The sequence below is a fragment of the Fusarium odoratissimum genome (genome assembly GCF_000260195.1).
Source record: "Fusarium odoratissimum NRRL 54006 unplaced genomic scaffold supercont1.18, whole genome shotgun sequence".
In the NCBI taxonomy this organism is placed as follows: domain Eukaryota; kingdom Fungi; phylum Ascomycota; class Sordariomycetes; order Hypocreales; family Nectriaceae; genus Fusarium; species Fusarium odoratissimum.
Genome location: NW_022158777.1, coordinates 565,325 through 590,923, shown reverse-complemented (window position 1 = coordinate 590,923; position 25,599 = coordinate 565,325). Strand labels below are relative to the sequence as shown.

General features: G+C 48.8%; 11 protein-coding genes across 12 annotated transcripts; 4 read left to right on the top strand and 7 right to left on the bottom strand.

Moving 5' to 3' along the window:
• Positions 1-91: 91 nt before the first annotated feature.
• Positions 92-1,288, bottom strand: FOIG_10543 (uncharacterized protein). The gene has a single exon (XM_031210890.1). The coding sequence runs from the start codon at positions 1,140-1,142 to the stop codon at positions 162-164; it is 981 nt and encodes a 326-aa protein (XP_031059601.1). The 5' UTR covers positions 1,143-1,288; the 3' UTR covers positions 92-161.
• Positions 1,289-2,143: 855 nt separating this feature from the next.
• Positions 2,144-4,111, top strand: FOIG_10542 (uncharacterized protein). The gene has a single exon (XM_031210889.1). The coding sequence runs from the start codon at positions 2,214-2,216 to the stop codon at positions 3,972-3,974; it is 1,761 nt and encodes a 586-aa protein (XP_031059600.1). The 5' UTR covers positions 2,144-2,213; the 3' UTR covers positions 3,975-4,111.
• Positions 4,112-4,536: 425 nt separating this feature from the next.
• Positions 4,537-4,995, top strand: FOIG_10541 (uncharacterized protein; the record flags this gene model as incomplete). The annotated part of the gene is made up of 1 exon (XM_031210888.1): positions 4,537-4,995. The coding sequence occupies one exon, from the start codon at positions 4,537-4,539 to the stop codon at positions 4,993-4,995; it is 459 nt and encodes a 152-aa protein (XP_031059599.1).
• A 304-nt stretch (positions 4,996-5,299) lies between these two features.
• FOIG_10540 (uncharacterized protein) lies at positions 5,300-6,158 on the bottom strand. Its single transcript, XM_031210887.1, has 2 exons — positions 5,943-6,158; positions 5,300-5,894 (listed from the first exon to the last, which is right to left on the bottom strand). The coding sequence occupies exon 2, from the start codon at positions 5,882-5,884 to the stop codon at positions 5,453-5,455; it is 432 nt and encodes a 143-aa protein (XP_031059598.1). The 5' UTR covers positions 5,885-5,894; positions 5,943-6,158; the 3' UTR covers positions 5,300-5,452.
• Positions 6,159-7,805: 1,647 nt separating this feature from the next.
• FOIG_10539 (uncharacterized protein) lies at positions 7,806-8,519 on the top strand. Its single transcript, XM_031210886.1, has one exon. The coding sequence runs from the start codon at positions 8,055-8,057 to the stop codon at positions 8,457-8,459; it is 405 nt and encodes a 134-aa protein (XP_031059597.1). The 5' UTR covers positions 7,806-8,054; the 3' UTR covers positions 8,460-8,519.
• Positions 8,520-9,108: 589 nt separating this feature from the next.
• Positions 9,109-10,348, bottom strand: FOIG_10538 (uncharacterized protein; the record flags this gene model as incomplete). Its single annotated transcript, XM_031210885.1, has 2 exons — positions 9,109-9,965; positions 10,045-10,348. 2 exons carry the CDS (start codon positions 10,346-10,348, stop codon positions 9,109-9,111), a joined length of 1,161 nt encoding a protein of 386 aa, XP_031059596.1.
• Positions 10,349-10,955: 607 nt separating this feature from the next.
• Positions 10,956-12,456, bottom strand: FOIG_10537 (uncharacterized protein). Its single transcript, XM_031210884.1, has 3 exons — positions 12,055-12,456; positions 11,322-12,007; positions 10,956-11,268 (listed from the first exon to the last, which is right to left on the bottom strand). The coding sequence occupies exons 1-3, from the start codon at positions 12,199-12,201 to the stop codon at positions 11,088-11,090; spliced, it is 1,014 nt and encodes a 337-aa protein (XP_031059595.1). The 5' UTR covers positions 12,202-12,456; the 3' UTR covers positions 10,956-11,087.
• A 2,175-nt stretch (positions 12,457-14,631) lies between these two features.
• FOIG_10536 (uncharacterized protein) lies at positions 14,632-15,871 on the top strand (the record flags this gene model as incomplete). Its single annotated transcript, XM_031210883.1, has 2 exons — positions 14,632-15,744; positions 15,795-15,871. The coding sequence occupies exons 1-2, from the start codon at positions 14,724-14,726 to the stop codon at positions 15,869-15,871; spliced, it is 1,098 nt and encodes a 365-aa protein (XP_031059594.1). The 5' UTR covers positions 14,632-14,723.
• Positions 15,872-16,131: 260 nt separating this feature from the next.
• FOIG_10535 (uncharacterized protein) lies at positions 16,132-16,978 on the bottom strand (the record flags this gene model as incomplete). Its single annotated transcript, XM_031210882.1, has 3 exons — positions 16,132-16,159; positions 16,195-16,881; positions 16,929-16,978. 3 exons carry the CDS (start codon positions 16,976-16,978, stop codon positions 16,132-16,134), a joined length of 765 nt encoding a protein of 254 aa, XP_031059593.1.
• A 758-nt stretch (positions 16,979-17,736) lies between these two features.
• On the bottom strand, positions 17,737-21,528 carry FOIG_10534 (uncharacterized protein). The gene is made up of 3 exons (XM_031210881.1): positions 20,884-21,528; positions 19,075-20,828; positions 17,737-19,025 (listed from the first exon to the last, which is right to left on the bottom strand). Exons 1-3 carry the CDS (start codon positions 21,149-21,151, stop codon positions 18,339-18,341), a joined length of 2,709 nt encoding a protein of 902 aa, XP_031059592.1. The 5' UTR covers positions 21,152-21,528; the 3' UTR covers positions 17,737-18,338.
• Positions 21,529-22,468: 940 nt separating this feature from the next.
• On the bottom strand, positions 22,469-24,602 carry FOIG_10533 (uncharacterized protein). 2 transcript variants are annotated; one of them, XM_031210879.1, is made up of 7 exons: positions 24,253-24,602; positions 24,072-24,203; positions 23,970-24,022; positions 23,835-23,908; positions 23,153-23,789; positions 22,915-23,102; positions 22,469-22,800 (listed from the first exon to the last, which is right to left on the bottom strand). In XM_031210879.1, exons 1-7 carry the CDS (start codon positions 24,431-24,433, stop codon positions 22,644-22,646), a joined length of 1,422 nt encoding a protein of 473 aa, XP_031059590.1. In that variant the 5' UTR covers positions 24,434-24,602; the 3' UTR covers positions 22,469-22,643. The 2 variants fall into 2 exon arrangements, with proteins under 2 accessions (XP_031059590.1, XP_031059591.1); XM_031210880.1 differs by having other exon boundaries at positions 22,469-23,102.
• Between the last annotated feature and the right edge of the window lie 997 nt (positions 24,603-25,599).

Sequence of the window (25,599 nt, the reverse complement as noted above, 5' to 3'; positions counted from 1 at the left end):
TGTACACGGCTAACACCTTTCTAGACTTCATGGCTCCTTCTTGTCAGGTGCACTGCTCACCTGGTCAAGGACTAATCTTTAATAGCCAAGAGCCATTGTTATGAAGATTATTTGGCTATATATAAGCCCGAGAGATCTCGCTGTTGAATAGACATTCTACCTTAGAGCATCGCCGAATTAGATGCTGTTTCATTACCAATCCACAGCTCTTGTGCATTGTCCCGAAAGAGCTTGTTCCTCAGCTCTGTTCTGTCGCCTGTCAAGTCAAGTAGATGTGAGGTCCAAGGCTTAATATCCAACCCCTCAAATCTGGTATGCGGCCAGTCTGAGGCATACACGAGTCGAGACGGCGCTGCTTTGGAGAATTCAAGTATAATAGGATCAAGGTCAGTGTATAATGGCCCCGGAGCTTGGGAAAGGCGATAGACGGCGGACACTTTTACCCAAGTGTTACCTCCCTTTAGGAGTCGCAACATCGAGTCGAATCCAGACAAAGTGTGCGGGTCGAGAGCAGTCCCAGATCCGTTAGGCTTTGGGATATCTGGGTGGCCGAGATGGTCGATAACGACTTTGACTCCCAAAGTAGGAATCACGGGCTCAATGGTTGGTATATCCTTCATGGCGATATAAATCTGCAAAACCCAGGAAAAAGGCCGGATTGCATCTGCATACCGCTGCATCATATCTCTGAGCTCTTTGGCTGGCGGTGCATCACCCGTCGACTGAAAGTTCAACCGCACACCACGAACGCCCAGATCGTTCCATTCCTGAAGCTGTGCAGCTGATGTGTTGGCCACGTCAAACACAATAACACCGAGGGCTCTGTTCGGCCCGAATGCCTTGAGAGTATCAATGAGCAAGGTATTGTCATTTCCGTAGACGGATGGCTGAATCAGGACCATGTGTGAGCAGCCGAGTCGAGTTTCTTCGATAGTGGCATCCCAGGCTGTGTATGTACCGAACTCGTATGAGCCCGGAATAGGCGGGAAACGAACTGGGTCCAGTACGTGGAGGTGAGAGTCCCAAGAGCCATTTGGCATTCGGCTGTCTGGCTTGGAGCTGCATACATTTGAAGACGAGGTGGCTCGAGCCAAGACTTGGGAGATAAACAAACAATTTGCGACAAATAAATGGATCAGCATTTTTCCAGGATTGTACGTGGTGAATGTAGCTCAGAGTATATTGAGGTGATGGAGCGGTGACCTCGAGATTCTGAGAACGGCAATGCACGAGGTATTAAATATGCATCAGTCAGCGTAGCAATGACCCGTGTAGATCCATTGTTCCAAGCCCGAGCCGTGGCCCACTGCCGTTAAATAGAATTGATCTTGGCGGCAGTTATATTTCGCGAAAAAACAGTGGGGGATCTCCACGGTAGTTGATGGCGGGGTCTAGATTTGTCTCCCGGCCACTGCAGGGGCAACGATGCCCATCTGTCAGAATTTCGAGAATACGCCTATAAAATCATGGCACTTTATCATCATCACATTCTGAGCAGTGTCGACATCCCTGCACCTAGAGCGAGCTGCGGCTGCGGCTAATGAGAAGCCCAAATCTGACGTCAGGTGGTATGGCAACCTTACGATGGAGCTGGCAATCGTGCAAGTGCATTATTGGTAAGGTCAGTAAACAGCGAAGTTTCGGAAAATAGTCTCTCTTATATCGTGACTTGTGTAATGATGTGCATTACTAGCTGATAGACCAGGTAGTTTACTTGTTCGAGATATGTTCGGCCTAGGTTATCGTAGCTGACCGTTTCCTACCCGCGACCCTCCGATTGTGGGGTTACGGGGTCAAGCAGGTGATTGGCCGGATAAGAACAGCTTATCTACTGGTTGAGGACTAACTGTAGCTTCTTTCTCTTCATGCAACGCTAGTACCTCTGTCAGATCAGACTCGGGTACCGCAAGAGAGATGTCTTTGGAATCTTCCAAATCTGTCATAAGATTTCTTGATTACATCTTGGTTCCAGGTGGCGAGCTGACCTGACTAATCTCAATCTGAGGCTGAGCCCAAGAAGATGCATTAATAATTCGCTGGATACAAAAGATCTTTTCTTAGAGACGACTACCCCACATGACTAGTCCAGAAACTGTACGGCACTCTCCGTTAGTGTTCAGCCCTAAATTGCTGACCTCGACCCCATGTGCCGATATAAGAATCCTGCTCGGTAATCACTGACCCTCTGAGACTGCCGTACATCCTCCCTCCTCATGGCGACCAATCAGTCTCCTCCCCTCGTTCCTGCAGGGCCCTTGCTTGTCCCCGTCCAACTGATCCCAAGACGAAACGCGCGATCCAAGCAGCGCTTTCATCGCCTCAGCAAGCCCAAAGTCCGCAGTGGTTGCTTGACCTGCAAGACACGTCGCGTCAAGTGTGACGAGGGTAAACCAGCGTGTGCGCGGTGTATCCGGGGAGATTTTGTATGCGATGGCTATGAGACGAAGCCTACAAAGCATGAGACCGTCCTGGTGCCACCAGCGCAGGTTGTGCCGCTAAGGGTCTTGCCGCTTGCTCCGTCAACGTTGCCTGGGCTCGATGGGCATAGTGTACCGTATCTCGATGCCTTCCGGTATCACGTGGCCCCAGAGCTTTCTGGCAGTTTTTACATGGATTTCTGCGAGGGGACGATTCTTACTGGTGTGCACCAGGATGACTCCATTCGTCAGCTGGTGCTAGCACTTGGCGCCTTAACCCTTGCCATCGCTGATGACGCGCGGGATACAAAACAGTCTATCGTCCAATCGAAACCTTCGCCTCTTAAGGTTTGGGGCCCAAGCAGTGTCAAGAACAGAAATCACGCTGCTTCGCTCAAGCATTACCTCAAGGGTGTCCAAGGTCTCCGTGAGCGATTAAAGCTCGACCCGGCGCGCGTCTCTGTACGGACCATGACGGTCATGACGATTCTGATGGCCTTGTTTGAGATCTTGCAGGGGAATCATCGGTCGGTGGACAGTATACTGAAAAGTGTGACTGCTCTTCTAAACGAACATCTTGCGCATCAAAGGAGCACAGAAGGCAGCAAGGATGAGATCACGTCGGTTCAACATACATTCCTCTGCTTTTCTATGATGTGTCAATACTCACGGCAAATCATATCGGCCATACCGATCTACATGCAGATAAAGACAGTGTCTGCCACAGAACCGCCAGTATTTGGAGTAGACTTACCAAAGTCGCTTCTTGGTCGGTGGAGGTTGTTCAACAGTGCTATGATGGCGTATGTAGGGCAGGCCCATGATGTAGTGGCACTGAAAGACACGGAATTCATCAAGTCATTCCATCAACGTGGCCGAATTCTGTACAAACAAGCTTTGTCGTGGGGTGAAGTGATCCGGGCCTATCTTAAGAGTAACCTTGACGAGGGCCATCTCCACCGCCTGAAGCTACTGGAGATACACTGCGTCATAGCAGAGATTCACCTAGATTGTATTCTTGAACCATGCGACTTGTCATACGATCGGTACGAGAAGACATTCAAAGCTCTGCTTGACGATTGCACGGCGTGGTTGAAGCAGCAGGTACGCGATGGCGTTCCTCGTCATATCACTTTGGGAGAGGGTATACTGCTTCCTCTGTCAGGTATTGTCCGCCTATGTCGAGTTCACGATGTCCGCATGGAGGCGCTCTATCTCATGCAAAGTGTCACCTGGCAGGAAGGTGCTTGGGATCCTCAATTTCTCGCTCTAGGAGAGCTTGGTACCGTGGTGATGGAGGAGCGGGGGAGGGAAGAGAGTGGGTTTATACCGGCGTCTTCGAGGTGGCTTTGGGTGAGTAACGTGGATGGGGAAAGCGAAGGTGGCGATCCTCATGGCCTCTATGTTTCCAGGTTCTTGGATGAGAATGGACAGCCTGTTATACGTTTGATACCATACGACAGCGCATGGTGGGACGAGGTATGTGCTATTTCAGGTTGTGCGAAGGACCATGCTATGAGATCAAGAGAAGTGTTTCAAGGTGTCGAGGCTAGATAGATGCACCTAGTGGATTATACAAAATAATAATGTTCGGGTAAGTCTGGGAAGTATCTGGGATGCAGATTATGATGGCTGCATGTGTCAATAATAAGAGACTGTATTTCTCAAAACCTTCAGCAGGTATTGTCAACTTTCAGGGCCACCGTGTATCGAGCTTTTGCTAGCTGCTGGTAATTATGGAATGACCGACTTGAGCGACATGCGGTCAGAGGATGAGGAGTCTGTTATCAGATCAAAGGCAACAAAGTTGTGGCGGAGTGGTGTCGCCCTTTTGAGAACCGTTTAGATCGTGAACAGTCCGTCTAGATGCAAATGGCTGTACTGCCCGTATCAAAGAACATGTCATATTCTGCTCTAATATCTAAAGAACAAAGCCGCCGTGTTCTTAGCTAATGCAGAGTTCCACGTGACAGGTAGCTACAAATATAATTATTTAAAGATCTTCTGCATTAAAGCGTTTTGCTTCTTTATCTTTTTACAATCACCGCAGCATATCTACACCCGTTCATCCATCCCTCTTCTATACTTCTCTTTACTAGTCTATTGAACGACTTACAAAATGTCAACTCCTCACTATCTCAATCCCATCGCCATGCATGAACGTTTTATGCCATATGAGCTTGGACGTCAGTTCCAGCGCTTCCACGACGACCATCCCGATTTGCTTACCATGCTCACAGAAGAGGACTGGCGTTGGATTGTCGAAGTATGCACAAAGACAAGACCTCAACCCGGCGAGGAACGATACCCTGATGAGTGGACTGGTAGCACTGAGCCAATTAGCAGTGCATTGCCTCGTTGGCGTAGGTTTATGAGAGCTAAACATCCTTATAAGGGTTATATGATCGAACGATCCACGATTGGTAGACGCGCAAGATATAAGGATAAGAGCTATCGGATTCCCGGGAGGAACATGGACGATGATTCTAAGCCTGAAGGACAGGATGTGGATCACGAGGAAACCACCGAGATGAATCAGAACGCCGGGAATGACGACACATATGAAGTTGACTCTTAAGGGGAGGGAGTGGATCAGTAGGAAAGTTCCAAAAGAGATTATCAAGCTGAGCGGCACATCGACTACAACTCCAGCTCTGAGCAAGAGGGCATTGACTACGGCTATTCCGCGAGCGAATGGTGGAGATTGCCGCCAGGAACTGCCAGCATAATGATGCAGCTATCGAAACTGGCATCCCAGGGTTCAGATTATAAGAAGGACCATGGTCGTTCGAGAGGGGCGATTTATTATTCTGAGATTGTTAAGATAGATAGAGAATAGAATATTGGAATTCTGTGTTCACGGCCACATATCAGGCATATCTGTTGTGAAAAACTTATTGACCTCGGGCTAATGGTACAAAGAATAACCCTTCCTATGTGAACTATCTTGGTCCAACGCATATGTAATTCAATGCATCAGGTTCCCCATCCCCCTTCAAACCTGCTCAAACCGAGTACCATACAAAGTCTCGTCCTCAAAGATCAAAGTAACAAATATTGGTACGGTATTTATTCCCCGAGTGCGTCAGGAAAGATCGTCCACACGTCAAAGTCTGCGACTTTCCATTAAGAACACTCCCTTTGACCGTAAGACTCTGACCACTACCAGACTGAATCTGAAAGGCAAGCGTGTTGCCGAATCTCAGCGTCTGAGGACATCCAAACCGCTGACAGAAGTTTCTCAGCTCTGCATTGGGGCACTCATCTCCTCCACTCATGCCGGTGGGACTCTTGGTAGAGCCGTCGGCTCCTGTGGCGAGTGCCCAAGGACCGCAGCCGATACCGGGGATGTTGCCGCCGATGGGGGGTACGATGGTTGAGAAGTAGCCGATTTCGAGGTTGATTTTTGCTGCATCTGCAGCGGTGGCTGCGAGGGCGATGATGGCCGTGAGACTGGGGAAGTGCATGATGGAGGTTCTGTAGATTATGAGCTTTGAATCTTGCTAGGCGAGTAGAATGACAGACAATGGGACTCTTTGCAAGAATGACTGAAAGTGCTAGGTGGATAGAGCTGGTGTTGAGCGTAAGAAACCCAACGTCTCATGGGCTTGCAACGGCCTTTTTATAGCCGTCTGGGTCTCTGCAGTGTCTATATCTGCTCTTGCTGTCGATTCAACGGACGGAATGGACCGAGCTGAGGCGGCCGACTGGGCATCATGCCAAGCTTCAAAAACACATAATGAGACAGGTCCCCGAAGTGTAGAGCATCGCATATTCTGCATAAGGTCCACTCTGGAGATGACACGACCCATTATGGAGAACTTCTCAATTGGCTACTTCCGCACCTTTAGACTTCTAATCGCACCTTCAACTGGGTGGTTCTGAGATTGCTATCATGCTGGAGGTTGAAAGAGCTCCACGGTGGCAGTCTAGAGAGACTAAAGCATCTGGCTGACAACCAAGATATCAATAAAGACTTTTTAATAATATTAATATGATCCAGATAGATGAGAAGGTCAATTTCACGATTTACACCGCTGACTCACCTGCACTGTCAGCATTTGACATGGTTATGTAATGATGCCAAGCCTCGGCTCGGCTCGATGCATCTCAAGAATCCAATAATAAAGGAAATACTAGAAGAAAAAGAGGGACTCGGAACAATTTCAGCATGTCTCTTCAACGGGAACTTCAGCCTATGGTTTATTATCCCGGTGATAGATGTTCTGGACCAATCTCATATCACAGCAGGTCCACTCCAAAGCTCCGCCTAACCGCCTATTCACTGACTCTTCTACATACCTCCGCCTTTTCAGCATCTTGTGTCCAAGCCGCAACAAATCTTCAGCTACTTTACAATCACTCAATCAGGTAGATCTAGTGCCAACGCAGCAGCGATGCCAGTTGCGCAACCTCGTTCAGACGTCTTGGTAAGCGCGTCATTTGCGTTTTCGGGACTCCTCGTGATCTTTTGTGCCATATCCCTCAAAGCTTCGGGCTTCATATGGTTATACATGCCACTATCTATATTCCTGGCTGCATGGCAAAGGAGCGAAGTCTCTTATATACATAGCGCTTGTTGGGCGCCACCGAGAAGAGGACTTGCACCCCTTTCGATTCAGCATATCGCCTCAGGGCTAATACTGTTCAAGTGAGGATCGTCAAAAGTTTGCTTGGTGTACTTGATACCAAGACTCGAAACGTTGACGACTCTTGGGAGCACGAGGTCAGTAGCAGAGGGATGAGCATGCTTGCGAGGAGAAAGTGAGAGAGATGGTTGATAGCAAAGTACCTCTTAAATTCATCCGGCATGAGGATAAGTATTACACCTGTGTTGTTGAATAGCGCCTCGATCGTCTCTGTCGGCGAAGATGGCTGCAGCAGACTCACGATCGCTAGCTATGGATCCTAGATCTGTTTCAACGAACTTGATATTCATCGAAGCATTGACGTTATAGTTTTTCCAATTTTCACATAGCGCCATAATTATTTATTGAGAATTCCTTACCCGACAAGACAACGACCTGAAGAGAGGCTCAGCGTAGCCGTTGGTACACTAAACAGCGCTAAGTTCCTTAGTGGCCGGATCTAACGCCAGAGCCGCAATACTAAGGCTCTGAGATTTGTGGGTTCATTCGGACTTGGATCATAATCCATTATCTAATATAAAACGTCAGCTAATATTGCTACAGGCTACTCGAAAAGAGCATAGCTACCAAGCTTAATGTAAGAACGAGCCTAAGCCTTACTAACGTTAGAGTCAAGCTAACTCCGGATCGCATGGGAAAAGGCGCAGTACAATGACGTCACACAGTTCATTCGATTAATCCAGCCTTTCTTATCAAGATTCGACATTAACACCTGTTATCGTTTATTATGTCATTTAGACTTACTGTGCTGCCAGTTCGGCGACTCGGCGTCTTGGAAAGACCTCGGCATCTCGCCACCCTTTGTAATCATCGGCTTAGTGTAGCATCGAATACTCAAGAAGTAATCAAGTCGCTCTGTATTTAAGACCGCAGAATCTCAGGTTCGGGTCAGTTAATATCAGCAACAGTATCTCCATTCGAACTCTCATCATTCAAGATCACCGCGCAATCGCAAAACACCTACTTCAACCATCTTGCATATCCTCTAATGGCGGCCTCAACACCTATTCCCATCCTCACTATTTCCCTTGCTCGTTATCTCCACGGGTACGGCGCAGCCGAAAGTCTGGCAGAACAATGGTCCGAGACCAAAGTCCCTACTTCGACATCATCCCGCTTCGCCAACATCGGGTTTGACCTTGACGCCCAGGGCGCCAACCTCGGCGAGCTTGAGTCGCAGCTGAAAGAGAGGGAGTGGAGTGGAATCATCGTCGGATGGTGCTCTCGTGGTAACATTGAGTTCACTGAGCTATTCGAATCGGTCGTTACGATCTGTGTCGACTACATCGTTGAAAGGAAGAAGGGGGATGTTTCGCAGAAGGAACCGAAGCTGATCTTTTGTCGTGGGCCGGATGATTTCGTCAACGCGACGGTGCGCAATTTTCCCAATTGAGATTAAGAGATAAGAGTAGTCCTTGGTTTTAATAAACTGGTTAATTCGCATTGCCAGAAGGCCCATTATTTGGAAGGGTGGCGACTAGTAAATGGAGAATTGAGTTTGCAATCCATCACCTGTATAATCCTTAATTGCAGAGCTCCAATCACAATCCCCTCACTACAGCAGGCTTGAGCCTGTTTGTCTTCCGTAGTATAGTGGTCAGTATGCAAGCTTGTCACGCTTGAGACCCGGGTTCAATTCCCGGCGGGAGAGATCCAGCCACCTGCGGTACGCAGGTTTCCTTTTTCCATTTTTTGTCAATTAGAACCATTCTCATGAATTACAACGCTTATGATTTGTTTTTATCCTTTTGCAAAGGACCCCAGGTTTGATAATGTCCGAAAACAGGAAGTAAGCGGTAGATGTATGGCTCGCCATTGCCGATACTCCACCCGCAAAACCACAGCAGCCGCTCCGTCTCATCAGTCTTCAAACCTCCCTTATGACCATCAAATGAATAGTTCCAAGTAGAAGGCTCAATCCCATCTCTGGCCACTGAAATAGTCCCTCTAGCTTGTCCATCTTGACTTGTCGTCGATAACTTCATGGTGGTGAGAACATCGCTTCCTCCATTGGCCCAGAGTCCGGTGATCATCTCCTGTCTTCAACTCCAATGTCTTTTGCTGGTAGCCACTCTTTGCACCGCGTATATCGGCTCTCTGATCGCCGTACCAGAGTTCAATGCCATCGAGCCTATCGCCCGCGTGAAGAATGACTTTGTAATAGGACCGTGCTTTCTGAACAAATCTTCATGGTCAAAGTAGCAGACATCATAGCCTATCGACAAGTTGGCACCATCGCCCATCCAGCCTGGGAAATCCATCATCAGCCGTCGCACTGTGGTGTCAGTGATCTGGCCTTCGTCCACATGCGCAGAGTTTTCGGATCTTAAATCTGCATGGGGAGTTGGAAAGTACAAAGGCCAGGAGAAGGAGAGACTGAGGAGTGCTTCGACTTGTGCCTTGTAGCCGGTGTCAACCCAAGTCTGGAACTGCGTTCGCCGCCACTGGAACTTGTATTTCCCAAGTGGCGACATGTCGTCCCACTTGAAGAGCTCATCAACCTTTCGAAGGGGATTCTTGAGGCTGACCGCGTTGGCGTTGAAATACCCAGCATCATTCTCGTGCCATTCTTCTTTAATTTGATCCTTGTGATATTTGAGACACTCGGCGACAATCTGGTTGCGGGCGGTCAGGTATTTCTTGGCCGCATCTTCAAGGTCCTTCTTATGTTTTGCAGCTTGGTGATCCTCGTGTCCGTAGATCTGGCTATAAAACAGATGCTGTTCTCGTAGCACGGTCAACTGTAGCGTCCCGACAGAGACAAAGTATGCAAGGTTATCCCAGGGTGTTTTGTCATCAAAGTAGAACGGCTGATCATGTGATAGGGCCGTTACAAGTGACGTGAAATATTGTCCCTTCTCAACGCTGCCTGGTTCCTGATCAAGGTAATCTCTCATGACTTTGTGCAGTCCCTCAGTCATCTTACGCATATAAATTGTGTTATTTTTGTTTATTAAGTCGGTCGCGACGACTTTGACCTTTGTCTTCAATATCCTCCCAGACAAGGCCTTTATTTTCTGGGTCAGGCCATAACGCTGAAAGAAGACCGGAGAGTAAACCTCCCACGACAGGAACAAACCTGATACCTGCTCCAGTCGTGACTTTTAGTGCTTTGTTGACATTTTTGGCGTTAAAGGTGTCGTTGAAGATATTGTTGTACTGTAGCGAATTTCCCCCGATTGATTGGTCGGGAAAGGTAGCGGCATGAATGCCAGTCAACCTGGTGAACAAATCGCCGACGACGGCGGGGACTGCATCAACGATGTCTTCGGGCTTGCTCATGGTGAATATGGAGCCAGCGGTCTGAGGGGACTGGTGCTCCGATGGAAAACTATAGGAAGAGCTAATAGAGGGATTTAAATAAACGAGAGACCCCGTTTTCGCAGATATCACCTACAGTTAGAAGTAAGATAAGTCAGATTGCGGGGTATAGTGTTCACTAATTATTTTAATTCAATTTTCTTGTCTCAGTTGAAGGTCTACATCTAAAAGTTATGCCGCCAGTCAATATCTTGCCTATGCGGAGTAGCCAGAGTCTAGATCTTGTCATTCGCCGCTAAGATCTACCTAGCTCGTAACTTTAGATTAAGCTTGTACAATCTATCGATTCTCCCCCGGCCTAAAAGGGCTTTTTTAGGCACGTGTCGTCTGTGAATGGCTAGCTGAAAGTTGTCTTAAGTCTGGTATTACTAAACGCTTTCCAACCGGGGCATGCCGACCTCGAGCTCTGAGTTTTAGTGGCATTAGGCTTCTGCGTGTTAGTTAAGATGGTTTTTAGTTCAGCAAGATATTTGAGCCTGCTTTTTTCGTTTTTTTGGGCATTTCTCTTACGATTGTATGTCTACGTTGCCAGATGACCCTCCAAACACATATTCACAGAGCAGCGGCTAGGTTATGATCACCGATTCTATTCTTTGTTTCTAACTGTGAACCTGCCAGTATACCTGCGCGACTCAGACTCGTATACTAGGACAATATTATTACACAACCAAGTTTCTTCCTCTTATCATCATTGCTAGATCTAAGCAGCCACTCCTGCAAGGGCGTTGGGCTCGCCAAGAGCGCCCTGAGGAAATCGAGAGTTGAAGCCAATAACAGACTGAACGCTGTGGAAGGTGGATGTCTTGATGGAGAGCTTCTGGTCGGAAACGAGCCATCGGACACCCTCGCTGCAGGGGGGAGTTGTGAGAGATCCCTCGTATCTATATCGATTGTTAGCATGGTTCAGGTGAAAGCAGCAGCTGGTAAGACTTACGTTTGGAAAGATCCTGCAGCAAGAGTGCTGACCAACTCAGCCATGCTAAGACCCTTGGTCTTGGTAAGAGTTCCAGGCTCAGAGATCTCACCAACCGAACCGAAAACAGTTTCGAGAAGGTTCGAGGCAGTAGTAGCAGCGGTAGTGGGCGCGTTGACATGGAAGAAAGAACCGCCAACACCAGGAAGTTGTCGCTTATCCTTGCCCTTGGTCTCACTCTTGCGAACGACCTTGGTAAAACCATCGCGCTTACGAGCAGCAGGGGTAGCAGCAGGAGGAGCAGGAGCAGTAGCGTTACCAGCAGGGCTTCCACCAGCACCATCCTCAACATCGATAAAGACGCCAACGACAGCAATCTTGGCGTCGGCGCTCTCCCAGACCATGTGCATCTCCATAGCCATACTCTTTCCAGCATCCAGATGTTCGCTTGGCAAGTGGAAATGGAACTGCTGGAGAGTAAAGCTGTTGTTTTGGAAAGACATGGTGCCCTTTCCAGCGACGACTTCGACGGTTGTACCGAGGTTCTCGAATTCGGCGCCTTCGAGCATATCGGGAATCTCAAGGTTCAGCTGGCTGGCGGGGACCATGGCGTTGGCGCCTGCGACCATGTCGATGGGAGATTGGTTCACGCCGGTAGAACAGAGAGCGTTGGCCTGGGGGTCGAGAGCGACCCAGTTGGTAGGGCCCTGTAATTGTCAGCATCTCCAATAACTGTAGGCTTCTGGGTACTTACAATCTTGCCAGTGTAACCGAAAGTGTTAACCTCAACCTTGCCGCCCTCAGCTCGCGGCTGCAACAGTGTACCATAAGCACAACTCGCAATCGCCTTTGAGGCAAAAGCACTCAAGAGAAGAGCCCGTAAAGAAATGGAACCAGCCATGATGATTATCCTTGACAAAAAACAAAAAGTAAAGCTCGGCTGTAAGTACTCAAAAGACTGAAACAAATAATATTATCCACTTGACAAAAAGAGGCCAGCCTCAAAGAAGAGAAAGAATAAACAGTTTAGAAAACAAAGAACAGAATAATCGAACGATGATGAGTAAAAATCAGCAGGTTGAGTGACAGGACATTGTTTTAATAGAAGATCTGGGTTAGCTATAGTAAACAGGTTTTAATTGAGTAGAGGTCGAAAATAGAATCGGGGCGGTAGTGTTGTTTCGTGAGGTATGCTTAAGGTAACCTTAAACCTTGACGTGTGGAGGTGGGGAATAGCGTGATTCACGCCGCAGGTCTTGTCGCGACGAGGAGGGTGAGACTCTCCCGGTCTCGGATGCCAAGGACTCAACGGCTTCGTTTGAAGCCTTGGGAAACGCCAAGACGGAATCATAGGAGCTCCTTTTATATTGCTATCAAGACTTGCCATACTCTGGTGATAATAAGTATAAATGAGGCCGTCAAAGAGATCAAGACATGCATTTGTCTCCTCATCAATTGACTCTAGTCATCCCATCTCTTGGCTCCAAGTCAAGATGAATCCAACAAGATGAAACATCCCTTCTCTTATCATCGCGATAAGAACTAAACTCCCAGCGCTTATAAAAAAAAAAAGACTCGCGTCTAGACTCTCCCCTCCAACCATAAAAGTAGCAGGTCCCGTTGCAAGGGGCGCAACCTCAAACCGCCTCGCTTACCGAACTTTTAGTGCCATTACAGCTTACCATCCAGGGCACGATGACACACTAAACCAGGGGCCCAGGGGAAACATTAGGGTTATGGTTATAGTTAAAGATAAGAATCACGGCAATTAGTACAAGTTCAGTTAGGTGTCAACGCTGTTTGTTGTAGGGTTGGTGTAATTATAGCTCCTGTCGAAACGGAAGTGATGCTCCGATATAAACGCTATCCTGTTTTGATTGCCAAAACACTGTTTGGCACGGGAAGTTGGGGGTTTCTGAACGAGGTCTGGACCTTTTAGTGCACTGTCACTGTATGGGTTTGCAAGTCTGTTTTGTATTGTCGTCCGAAGGTTGGAAATACTCAAATGCATGTGTCAATGGTATCTCGAGCTTATCGAATAGGTGACATTATGCCAGGCAGGGGATCTTGCGATCGTCAGGAACGCATAGCCCAATAGTTCATGGAGGTCGAAAACCGTGTGAGATAGAGGGTGGCTTAGCGGTCGGCAATCTTTGTTGCCTGCATCCGCCGTCATTCGCGTCTCCGGCTATGTATGTTCCGACCTTGACCACGTCATCCACAATGAGCTCTTGAGTGCGTTCAATTGAGCCTCATTGGTCTTGCAATATCTCGTCTTGGCAACTAGTAATTGGCCATCTTGTAATATCGGCAGGTAACATCTCTTATTCTTGTAAATCTTATAATAAAGAATACTAGTAGGAGACCATGGTGGGGGTTCATTGGTGAAAGAGAATCGTAAGCTTGTACCCTACACCATTACACCAATTTTCGGCTCAGGACCCACCAGAAGGCTGGCTGGACTCTGCTAAGTCTAATTAAGAGTCAGTCGACGCACTCATATTGCTAATCAACCATAAAAGAGATTCAAATTGCAGTCCATTGCATTGCACTGAACAACTCTGCCACCGCGCCCTGCACGCCTTTGCCACGCGATAGTTTGTTCTCATGTTATAGAATGTCTCACTAGACAGGCATTGAAGGTATTTTGGTAAATACTGAAACCCAAATACTGTCGCTGTCGCACTATTCAATCTATCGCGGCGCGTGGCAGTGATGATAAACTCAATTTTGATCAGCTGAGACATCAAAAACCTTGTCGGTGTGGCTCAGTTGGTTAGAGCGTTGGTCTCATAGCACGAAGCTTGATTTGATCCCAGATCAGAGTAATCCAAAGGTCGAGAGTTCGAGCCTCTCCACCGACAAACCTTTCTTTTGCCCTTGCTAGGTAGGACTGGATTTCTTTTTTACAAAATGCTTAAATGATGTTCATCTTAGGCTCTCAGTTTGTCGGACACTTGTCCCTTTTCCTGCTTTGTTATCGGGTTTGGTATGTTAACAGGACAGCCAATTTTCTCACGCGTCACGCTCCAATCTCAACGCGTGTATCTATAAACGATGAACCTGCCTGGCCCAAAATGTCGATGCAGGGCCTTGTCCATGTGTGAAATGAGGAGATAATGGGTGGTGAAGAACAGAACGTTGGAACAAGCCGGGACTTGGAAATGGCAGGGATACACCCAAGAGGCAGTGACACTAGCACTCATCCGCCAGAATTGCGTGGTGCGCTGTTAAAGCACTGGCAGATAAAGGTCACTTTGCGGAATTGCGGGGTGCACCTTGTATACTCCTAATTCCGCGTTCACGACGCCACACAATACTAAACTCAATCGTAAAAGCCACGTTTTAAAGGCACTCAGCATCTTTGCCGCTTTTTCCAAGTCGTTAACGTTCATCCTGACTTTTATTTATTTACTCGCTACGATGCCGTCATTTCAAAACCTCCCACCAGAAGTCACCATCGCAATTCTCAAATATCTCAATCCATTCGACCTATTGTCCGTCCTCCAGACTTTCAACAAAGCACTATACAGCGCGGCAGAAGTAGCATTCAGGCCTTATAAAGAATGGACTCGCAATGCGCAGCAAATGGTAGCCTTGTTTCCCCCGCGAAGCATCCATAGCACCCGTCGCCTCTGCCCTTCATATCCATCTCACATCCCGCCCTTGGATCATGATAATGTGTCAATGAGCGAAGAAATTCCAAGGAGGGATTACGAGTCCCTATCACTGGAGCTTGGAGATGGACCCTATATTCGATGCTCCCCGCCCGATCTGATAACCTGGATGAAGCTCGATGACTCATTCGAGTGGCTCGAACCTTTGGATGAGGATATGGCGGACGAGATGCTGCCACATAACGGAATTGAAGGCGATCGGCCTGTAGCGCCAAAGGCGGATGTCGATGCTCTGGTCAAGCAAGTCAGCGATTTGGGCCTTGTCCTTCCCACAGGATTTGAGGCATTTATGCGAAGCGACAGGCTTCATCAACGGATCCCGAGCGCTTCGGCCTGGTACTTCCGGCTGTCGAAGCTGATCAAATGCCCGGCCGCCATTGATGACGATCAGGGAGGTTACTTGATCCGCTTTCATTTCGACCAGCAGTCTTGCGCCTTTGCGTATTTGTATCTGAGCAAGTCCGGATGTCATTGTGTTTTGGTGTCCACGGTTGACGTGCCCATGTGCCTCAATGAGGATGACGAAATCAACGGAGAGCAATTGGATGGAGACAATGAGGGAGAAGATATCGATGAAGAAAGCATCGACACCAGCGAGCTTACAAAGGAATATTTCTCCCTGGCTGGACTTTCATTCGAGGAGTATCTCGTAACGGTCTACTTTGAGGGACTACTCAGTTTCCAGGCTGAGTCTTTTGAGGGGCTCGAAGATTTTGTCAAGCATGTCTACCGTTCTCCTAGAGAGGTTGAACATCTACGCGAAACAAGTAAGTCAGATAAGGAGTCTCGTGGAAATAACATGCTTACCAGTGCCTAGATGAAGCTATCAAGGTGTTCCTAGATGCGCAGAAGTGGAAGGGAGTAGAGCATTACAGGCAACTTATTAGTGATTAAGCCTTCTTTTCCCGCTCTCTCCTCTCTTATCGCTCGTCGATACTCACGCAGGGATATTGCGGATGTATTTTAATCATCACGAGCGGCTAGTGGAATTTGATACTTAGAAAAGACCGGCCCCTAACTTGTTTCCCATGGATACCAGACACAAGAGTGGTACGATTGCGTTGAGGTGGGTCTTATGGACAAGCTGTTGGATACTAATGTTGCCTAGATGGGATCGATATCAGACTTGGCTAGTGGATATGCCATTGGATATTTTACATCGTTATTTCTAGGAGAGTGAGACTATAAAGCAGACAAGTATGTACTCCAGATCATACCGCTCGTCAAACAGAGTCGGAACGTGACTCCCCAGTGTTTTCCAATCAACATTATCCAGGCCACGCAATGCAAACACGTAATCCCAATACACGGGATACCATCCTGCCCACTCCCAGTCCAGAATAGCGACTATACGACCATCGCGTATCATGATGTTCCTCGACGAGATATCACCATGAGTGAAGACAATGGGATAGTCTGCGCCAAGCTGCTTCGTCATCTGGGCCCAGTGTAATGACTGCTCCTCTATCCGTTTCGGAGGCCGAACAAGCCATTCCTGAAATGATTCAAGACTTGTGAATGGGCCACCGGGTCGAGTCATCATGCTAGGAATCACAGCGCCTTGTCCATCGAAGCGACCGATATAAAACCCCTTGAGGGCACGCAGTTGTCCCAGGTAGTCTTTCAGCTGGTCCATGATCGCAGTTCGCTCATGTGGTTCGAGAGATGGCCATGCCTCTTTTAACGTCTGACCCTCGATATACTCCAGCTCGATGCGATCCCAGTCGCTGCTGATGACCTCAGGAACAGGAATTGTCGTGTTTTCCTTAATGAACTGCAACACCAATGCTTCATTTGGTTTATCGTTGACGCCCATACCATCTGGGTGAATCGCGTACTTGGTCACGGTGTTGCCATGTCGGACGATGTAGCGCTCGGTGGACTTGTATATATCACTTCGCCTTCTGGGTATGGGGCTGCTGTTCTTGGAGGCGGTGGAGAGTCGCCGTACATGGCGATTCGCTTCTCCCGCCTCATCATTTCCTGCAGTCGTTTTGACATTGTTTTTAAAGCTTGGGCAGGTAGAAGGAAATTAATGCGATCAAAGACGGCGATTGTCAAAGAGACAGAGCGAGGGGTGGAGTTTGATAGACTGATTACAACCAACAAGCGAAAATCGGGTAATTTCCTGCTAAGTGAAATTAAACTGTTTATGTGCAAACAGCAACAAGTTCATTTCTGTACTCAGCGGAAAGGTCAAATCAGTTCATGGTGTCAAAATGCAACTTGATGCAATTATGAATAATAAATTTTCTTTTTGCAAAAAGGACAAAAGAATGTTGACAAGACTGGGATTCGAACCCAGGCCCCTTTCGAGACTGCGAATCGTCACTGGTTTGAATCAAACCTGAACACAGCGCCTTAGACCGCTCGGCCATCTTGCCTTGTGATTGGATAGTGAGCTCCCCGTAAGCTAGATACATACTGCTGCTTTGACTTAGCTGGCTGTAGCGAGGTATTTGTTCAGATAAAGTACTTCGTGTCTAGAAAGGCTTGATTTGTTTTACTTGCCTTGAATTCGGGCAATTATATTAAGCCTGAGCATTGAGCACTAATCTTGAGCTGTCCTGTTCATATGGTATTCACAAGGTTCTGCCCGATGTCGGCGCACAGCTTAACACTTATAATGACAAGCATTGTTCACTGAGGCTCTCCTGCGGAATTCCCCGAATTCAGCCCGTGAGATCATGGCCATAATGAATAGACACCTGAGTTCACTACTAGCATTATAGCAAGCCCTTCGCAGCTCTATACTTTCGTTGTCGAGCTGCTGTGATGATTCATGTCATTGTGAAATGTCTGGTGAAGTTACCCTATAGAAACAGGGGATCATGGTCGTGACATAAACGTGGTGTTTTCGCGTCTGTGCACCAACGCGGTCCGCACGCGATCACGTATCCCAACCTCCTCATTCACAATATCCATATACAAGACATTCACCATTCACATTAGTCACGTTTACTTCTATCGCTGGCGACATTTAGCTGCTTCTTCGAGATGCAGTTTTACGCATCTGTTGCAGTTAACTTGAGCTTCGGGTATCTTGCCGAGAGTGCCAATAATTTCGCTCCTTCTGAACACATTTAATGATGAGCACGCGTCAAAATACGGTATGAGAATCAGATAAAATATGTACAGGTACATAATACATAATGAAACAGTCCTGCGCAACGCTGTTATACGCGTGCATAATCCAGCCATATTAGCTCAAGTCATGGGTACATTGACCCGAGATGAGAAGAATAATTAAGAAATAATGCAAGGAAATCGCGCGCTTGATGATTATCATCGTACACTCCATGATTGATCATACTCTCATAGAAGCAAGTGCTTCTGATTATATACCATTTAAAGCACCGAACTAAACACCTGGGGGAGTGAAGCCAGGAAGCTTGGGCCAGTTACCAAGCTCGCCGGGATCACCGCCAATTCGGACCCAAATGGCGTGCGAGGGAGTAGGTCCATCGAGCACAAACATCTGGTACCAAGAAGGAGGGCTGATGAAGGCATCAGGAGGAGCTGTCACGGTGCATGTCTTGCCACTGCAAGAGACATCAGGGAACAGAGTGCGCTGACCCATGCTGACACCGTGAGTAGCACCAACAGAGGCCATGAGAGAGACACGCATGTTGGCAGCACCCTCCTCCAGATCGGAGGTGAGAGTGAAAGTGTAGCTCTCACCATAGACCCAATCACGGTCTGTGAGGGTGAAGTTGGGCTGAGCAGCACCAGAAAGCAGATAATCGGGCCAGAAGTACTCGATACGCTTCTCCTGAGGATGCTTGCCCTGATCCTGAGGGTCAGAACCAGAGACGAGAATCTTTCCGTCACTGAGGAGTACAGCTTCGGAATGGTACATGCGGGCGATGGTGGTGTTGGCAAGGACGGTCATGCGCTGACCGAGAGGCTCCTCGGGGTTGTACATGACCGCGTTGAGGTTCGAATTGTCAGCGAGACCGAAACCACCACGACCGACTTGTGCGCCGCCAAGGATGAGGTAGCGACCGTCAGGGAGGGCGACCATGTTGGGCATGACACGCTTGGAGGGCTGTGAAAGTTAGTATGAATGGCAGAGACGGGGGATAGAGGATGCTTACCATGCGCTCGATGACCCAGTCAGCATCAGGGGTATCAGGAGCCATAAGGACACAGTTGTCAAGAGCCTCATTGCCGGGCTCATGAGTAGTACCACCGCAGATGAGAACCTCAACAGGGTCGGTATAAGGAGCCTTCTGAGGCAGAACCATCATAGTACCCTGAAGAGGATAGTTACGACCAGTCAAGGGGTTATCAACCTGACCAGGCATATCAGGCAGCTTCTTGATAGACTGAAAGTCAACCTGTGAAAGGATACGAGACTCATTGAACTGAGTAAAGAAGATACCACCAGAAGGCAAGATGGCCATATGAGGGTACGAGTTGGTTCGACCAATGTTCTCAGCACGCTCAAGGTAGTCAAGGTAAGTCGACTTGGTTACACCAGCAGGATGGGGCAGAACCTCAGCGGAGGGAACGATGGGAGCATCAGAACCAGACTCTCCACCCATAGCAAGAATGGAACCGTTGGAAAGAACAATGGCAGTGGGGTACCAGCGGGGATCAAAGAGACGCAGCTGCGTGTAGTCTTCTTCCCAGACATTGGTGCCATTGTCAACTCCCTGAGGCGAGTCAGGAGTGAAGAAGCGAATACCGTAGACCGACTCAGCGGACCATCCACCGATGTTGATGATACGGCCAGCCTTATCAGGAAGAGTGAAGGAAGCAGAGCAGAAGACATCAGTCTTGAGGGCAAGTTCACGGTAGGTGTTGGTAGAGTAGTCAAACTCGAACGAGCCCTCAGTATCATCATCAGACGTACCGTGCTTCTCCACAAAGACAACCTTGTCGTTGATGCCGACAGAGCTGATGAGCGGGATGATGGGGGAAGTGGAGAAGTGATCATACCTCCCCGCAGCAAGTCCAGAAGCGTAGTGGAACGTGTTGAGCGACGTGCCGGTCCACTCGTAATAGCTGATGTGATTGCCCGCGCCGCACGTGTAGTTGCGATTGCCGGGACAGGCCATGCTGCAGAAGCTGTCGTCCTTCCAGATATCGCCTTTAGCCTCAACTGCCTTCAGGTCGCCACAGACGCACTGGCGACCGTACTCAACACCACCAGCGGAGTAGCCGAACTTCTGGCAGCGCTTGAGACAGGTTGGGACGGTCATGTTGCTGGTGGCGTAGCTGCCGGAGTCTTCGTACAGCCACTCGAGCACATACGGGTTGTTGTTGTCAAAGACACAGCCCTTATACTCCCAATCGCCAGGGAGGTCATCTTCTTGAGCGACGGGAATGGGGTACACTTCAAAGTCACCGCTGGAGTAGAGCGATAGACGATTGCCAGCACCGCACATCTGGCTGTCATCGCCCTTGCAGGCCATGTTGCAGTCCGATTCCTTGGTCTTGGACGCAGCATTGTTGAGGGCGTTACCGCAGTAACACTCCTCAGCGTACTCCAGACCAGCGATCTTGAAGCCGTTCTCAATGCAGGTGGCGATGCATTTCTGAGGTGTCTGGGAGGATGAAGTGCCGAATGGGGAAAGAGCACGGCCGGGAGGGTCAATGTAACAACCGGCATAGGACCAGTCGTCAGGAAGATCAGTGGCGACGGGGCCGGTAGTAGCGGTCGCAGAGCCAGTGGCAGAAGCAGTCTCGGATGGCTCACCAGAGGGCACAGCAGTACCTCCGGCAGAAGACTTGCCAAAGACAGTGAGTCTGTCACCAGCTCCACAAGGCTGATCGGCATCACCAGTGCAGGCCATGCTACAATCGGCCTCGGGAGCCTTGGTGGTAGGTCTCTTGCTACCACAGACTGAGACAGTCAATCACCATTCAACAAACATTTACACACAAGAACCATTACTTACAGCACTCCTGGGCATACTCCATGCCAGCGAACGCGTAGCCCAGGCCAACACAATGGGCCACGCACGTCTCAGCGGTCAGACCCTCAGTGTCATAGTGCACAGGCCCATCGAGCGCACGCTTCGAGACGCTGTCAACATAGCATCCCAGGTACGTCCAGCCGTCTCTGGGGGTTTCAGGCGGTGTCAGATCCCTGCGGACGATGACACTCGCGGAGGAGGACAAGTGAAGGAACGCTGCACCGAGTGCAGCAAAACGCAAGAGTGACATGGCGGATAAACAAGAAAGCAAGGCAATGAAGTGGCGTATAACGAGAGACTGTGTAAACAAAGAACGAATGTGATCTGGGTTTCCAAGGATTATTTCCCATGCAGAAACATTTGAAGTGAGATTGCGGCGCCTTGACGTTATATCAGTTCGGACGGCCGCTGGGCGATAACGGAATATTCTCAGGTATATCACCTGCCCACATCCCTTTACTTTCCGCTTCAAATCTTACCCCTAAGAGATCTCGTGTTCATTAGCTTACTGTCAGACCATTTTTTGCTTTCCAAGAGCAATAAGATGCTGACTGCTAAGACAGAAACACATGCAAAAAGTGAACAGCGGTGGATGCATGCCAGAAGCTGAAAAGGCATATGCACGCCTACGGGCGCGTCGACGCAGGAGAGCATGCCTTGTGATTAGAATATTGGATACATCAGGCCAGTCTGCACCCACGGGGTCTAGATTGCCGAGCCAGACTTGGCAGAAGCCGAGCTAGACTTGGCAAAAAGGTCCACGGAGGTCAATAAATGGAGGCTGCCTTGCTGCCAACGCATGCTCCATCCACGGAGTCTGACTCTTTGATCGACAGGGTCAGGGCCAACGATCGAAGCGGCTGACAGTGGACTAATCTCCTCGATCTGGTGTGGCTTGCGGTAAAATGCGCTGGGCCCCTGTTGAACCTTTTATCTTGGCGACCCTCCGAGACGCTTGAAGTGGATGTGCCGATGCAACGTTGGCCACTAACCGAGGACTAATAATGTAACCCCCATTGACTCTTGGGCCTCTTGGCTACAGCATTCCAAGAGTGTAAACACGAGAACTCAATCAAAAGTTCTGCTGCAATGACAAGGGGGTAGAGATGCTGCATTTTATTAGCTGCAGCGTTATCAGACTTTTCCAGCGCGTAGCTATTTCGCTTGGCGGATGTGAATGGGGATTTTTTATGTAATATTTTTGTAGTGGTTGCTTCTGGTTTTAGTGATTGTTAGCGCCTGCGACAGTGCACCACAAAGCCGACGCTAAACCGGAGATTTTCGCCTTGTGAATCAATATTGCTTCGCTCTATGAACTATATGCCCTTTCACATATACACTTCAGTGGCTTGATTACCCGAGCGTCATTACCGCGTGGCTTTCGATAGTAATCTTTTCGTTTATCGCATATTATGCCATTGGGCTATTCACCCGCTCCCTAATGCACGCAGTCAGCATTCAGGGGTCCAGTAAGACGGCCGATGCAACGCTCTGCACGAGCGTATCTGGAACTCCATCCGATGCTGACCCCGAGATCGAGAGAGACACGTTTGAGATAAATAAGAAGTGATAGATAACGGATTTTTCGCGATTTCATATCTAACTGTAAGAATTTAGACCCAAACGATCCCCCGTTCGATGTAAGATTATAGGTCGAACCCAAAGCAAGATATCCAAGAAAAGATAGCACTATAGACATTATTCCGTAGATTATAACCAACACGCGTCTGCGACGCAACCACTCAGCATGCTCCCTCCTGCCACATCCTGACCGATTTAACAATCATACCGCGATCCTTGACGGGTCCCCAGGTCGGAAGCCAGGTATCATTCGCCTTCCAAAAGTCACGCATAGGGGTCTCGCTGCTATCAGCCCAGGGCTTATCACCGATTGCATCTCTGTAGCAAAGTGGGTTAGCCGAGACAGTTTCCCCGCACGTAAACGAGAGATCGTGAGCGAGATCAAAAAGTGGGCTTTGGTGTTGGGGTTGTAGGGGAAATGGAGAGACTTACGGGAACCAGCCGTTGGTACCGCCGACTGCGACGTTGAGGATGAGATAGAAGGACTCGTCGAAAGGAGTGTTTTTACGACCGGTGCTGCTCCATGGGTCAACGGGGATGGAGCCGTTGATGGACTCGCCGGCGAATTCACCGTAAGACCAGAGATTCTTGTTCTTGGTGAAGTCAAAGAATTGCACTTGCTGTGAAGAGTCAGTATCATCAATTCACAGGGTTTTGTGAGGTAACTTACTCTCAATCGACCATCGAGCCAAGTAAAGAGATACTTCTCACTCCACTCAAGACCGTAAACGTGAAAGTCCTCAGAGTAAATGACCCTCTTGCCTCCCCATTCACCATACGCTCTCCTCCAGCGATCATTCTCCGTAGCCGTACCCCAGTGCAGCGCCGACGACACAAGATTATTCCCCATGGGATACTTCCTCGCGTCATTGCCTCTACTCTCCGCAATGTCAATCTCACCTGACTTGGGCCACTCGCCGTAGACATCATCCTGCGGCATCATCCAGATGGCAGGCCACATCCAATCGCCCTTTGGCATACGCGCCGTGACTTCGACGCGACCATACTTGATTGTCTTTTTGCCCTTTGTGTTGAGACGTGCGGAGCGCACGGGGTTGATGATTTGGCCTAGAGTGGCGTTGCTGCGTGCTGCGCAGGGCCAGCGGTCGTTGGACTTCTTGATGTCTTTGGCGGTGCATTTCCCCCAGGTTTTGCTGTTGGTGGTCATGTTGACGGTGAAGCCGTTGAGGAGCTGGTCGCGCGTTATGTCTGTGCTTTCGAGCGTCATTGTAGGGACGATGTGAAGGCCTTGAGCGTCGACGTATGAGTTTGCCTCATCGTCTGTTGTCCAGTCAAAGGCGCCGTTTCTAAAAGTGTTAGTAGGCAATTGAGCAAAGGGCGACAGAACATACCCGAAGCCGTTCATTTGAACTTCATGATTCCAGTTGTTGAGGTTCTGGAAGGTGTCGTCCATGACGAGACAGTACTGTCATTGTTAGTGGTGACCACCTCACTAAATGAATCGTCTCAGTGAATTGGGTACTCACTTCATGATTGGGGACGCCGGTGGTCTCTTTCCAGCAGAGATAACCACCAATTCCTAGAAAGCATGTTAATAATTGAAGGCTTGTTACGATGAACGAGCCTACCGAGACCGATGAAAATGCATGTGTAAAAAATGGTGCTGTCCCAATTCCACTGCTTCTTCTTGTCCTCTAACCAAGGCTTCTCAAACTCGCCCTGAAGACGACTGCTCTTGAAGCGCCGACGCGGCCCAGTGACTAAAAACCGTCAATAACAGCACATTAAGCAACTGTCGAATGAACTCACTATCATAAGAAGATGTATTTCTCTGCGTCAACCGTCGCGATGCAACAGATTCCGCAATAGGCGTCGCAGCAACTGGTGTCGCAAACGGATTCTCAGTAGACTCAGCTCCAGGCGTCGCAAACGGATTAACCCGCTGAGACGAAGAGTCCTCAGCGGTCGTAGCAGTCCTCGAGCCTTCCATTACAGCGTGGGAAAAGTGGAGTACGCCAATGTTTAGAAAGGGAAAAAGGACCAGGGAAGTACGGGAGGTGATTAATTGTTCAAAACAGGTTCAGTTAAATGAGCCTCATGAAACTTTTATTTTCTCTTTGTCATTGTTCAGACTCTGATAGAGCTGAGAGAGTCTGTTTACTACAATACGAGTACCAAGACGAATCGATGCAGGGATTGTTACACCTGGGTCTGGAACAAAAGAGTAAGCTCATTTCTTCTGGGGTGATTATGCATCTCGTCCTGATACCAGCCGCGCTGAAATGCACGTACAACGTGGCAATCATGAGCAATGAAAAAAATTCTGTTGAGACATAACGGCATCTCCAAAGGTTCTCACGCCTTTGAGACTAAATCGCCGGCACGTTGATATCTCTCCGAGAGGCTTGTGCGCTAGGAGATAACATTGTGTCATGTCAGCGGCGCCAAAACGCCACATTTCGCGACTAACAATCATGATTCGTAGACTTCTTAATAAGGCTCTGCGGGCCGCAAGCCTCAACGGTCAGACTAAGAGAACCTTCCGCAAGGGTCTAAGTGGTCCGTTTGCGAAGGCAGGTTTTTTGCATGCGATGCTACCCCGTCGACCATGCCGCTAGACATCAAAGGGGAAGCTAGATCGTCTGCCCCTAGAACACATCCAAGGGAGTATTGTCAGGACCCTGGTAGCAAAAACGTTAAAACCCTGGCACCCTGGTCCCGGCCAAGATATTGTTACAGGGGACGGGACGTTATCAAGATTTTTCCAAACTCGAATTAACCACCTTCTTTGCCTCCCCCTTCGCTAACGGGTCACGGCCCGCGGATAACGCTATTCCCTAAACATAAACACCCTCTATGCTATCTCGCCCTGAAACGTGCCTTTGCTTATACGTTACAATCTACAAAAGTTGATCACTCTTCTCATTGGACCCTCGTCTTGGCGATATCTCAATGCCTAACCTTATTTTCTAATATTAGACTTATTTTTCTCTTGTCCTGGGTGGCGCCGGAGAAAAAATCACAGTCTAGTTTAATTAGACGCCGCACTGATACATGACGCTTCTGCGACCTTGCTCGTAAAAGCATCTGGATATTATCCACTCTTTCGTTCCCCCGTCCACCAAATGGCCTCTGATATCGAGGCCACGCCTTGTC

Bases quoted from the DNA above. Each gene is read 5' to 3' on its own strand.
- FOIG_10543 (XM_031210890.1), bottom strand. From the start codon at position 1,142: ATGCTGATCCATTTATTTGTCGCAAATTGTTTGTTTATCTCCCAAGTC.
- FOIG_10542 (XM_031210889.1), top strand. From the start codon at position 2,214: ATGGCGACCAATCAGTCTCCTCCCCTCGTTCCTGCAGGGCCCTTGCTT.
- FOIG_10540 (XM_031210887.1), bottom strand. From the start codon at position 5,884: ATGCACTTCCCCAGTCTCACGGCCATCATCGCCCTCGCAGCCACCGCT.
- FOIG_10539 (XM_031210886.1), top strand. From the start codon at position 8,055: ATGGCGGCCTCAACACCTATTCCCATCCTCACTATTTCCCTTGCTCGT.
- FOIG_10537 (XM_031210884.1), bottom strand. From the start codon at position 12,201: ATGGCTGGTTCCATTTCTTTACGGGCTCTTCTCTTGAGTGCTTTTGCC. The intron at 12,008-12,054 runs GTAAGTACCCAG...TGACAATTACAG, and splicing joins TCGGTTACACTGGCAAGATT to GGCCCTACCAACTGGGTCGC. The intron at 11,269-11,321 runs GTAAGTCTTACC...CAATCGATATAG, and splicing joins GCTGCAGGATCTTTCCAAAC to ATACGAGGGATCTCTCACAA.
- FOIG_10534 (XM_031210881.1), bottom strand. From the start codon at position 21,151: ATGTCACTCTTGCGTTTTGCTGCACTCGGTGCAGCGTTCCTTCACTTG. The intron at 20,829-20,883 runs GTAAGTAATGGT...TGACTGTCTCAG, and splicing joins GGAGTATGCCCAGGAGTGCT to TCTGTGGTAGCAAGAGACCT. The intron at 19,026-19,074 runs GTAAGCATCCTC...TAACTTTCACAG, and splicing joins ACTGGGTCATCGAGCGCATG to CCCTCCAAGCGTGTCATGCC.
- FOIG_10533 (XM_031210879.1), bottom strand. From the start codon at position 24,433: ATGGAAGGCTCGAGGACTGCTACGACCGCTGAGGACTCTTCGTCTCAG. The intron at 24,023-24,071 runs GTAGGCTCGTTC...CATGCTTTCTAG, and splicing joins ATGCATTTTCATCGGTCTCG to GAATTGGTGGTTATCTCTGC. The intron at 23,909-23,969 runs GTGAGTACCCAA...TAACAATGACAG, and splicing joins CCGGCGTCCCCAATCATGAA to TACTGTCTCGTCATGGACGA.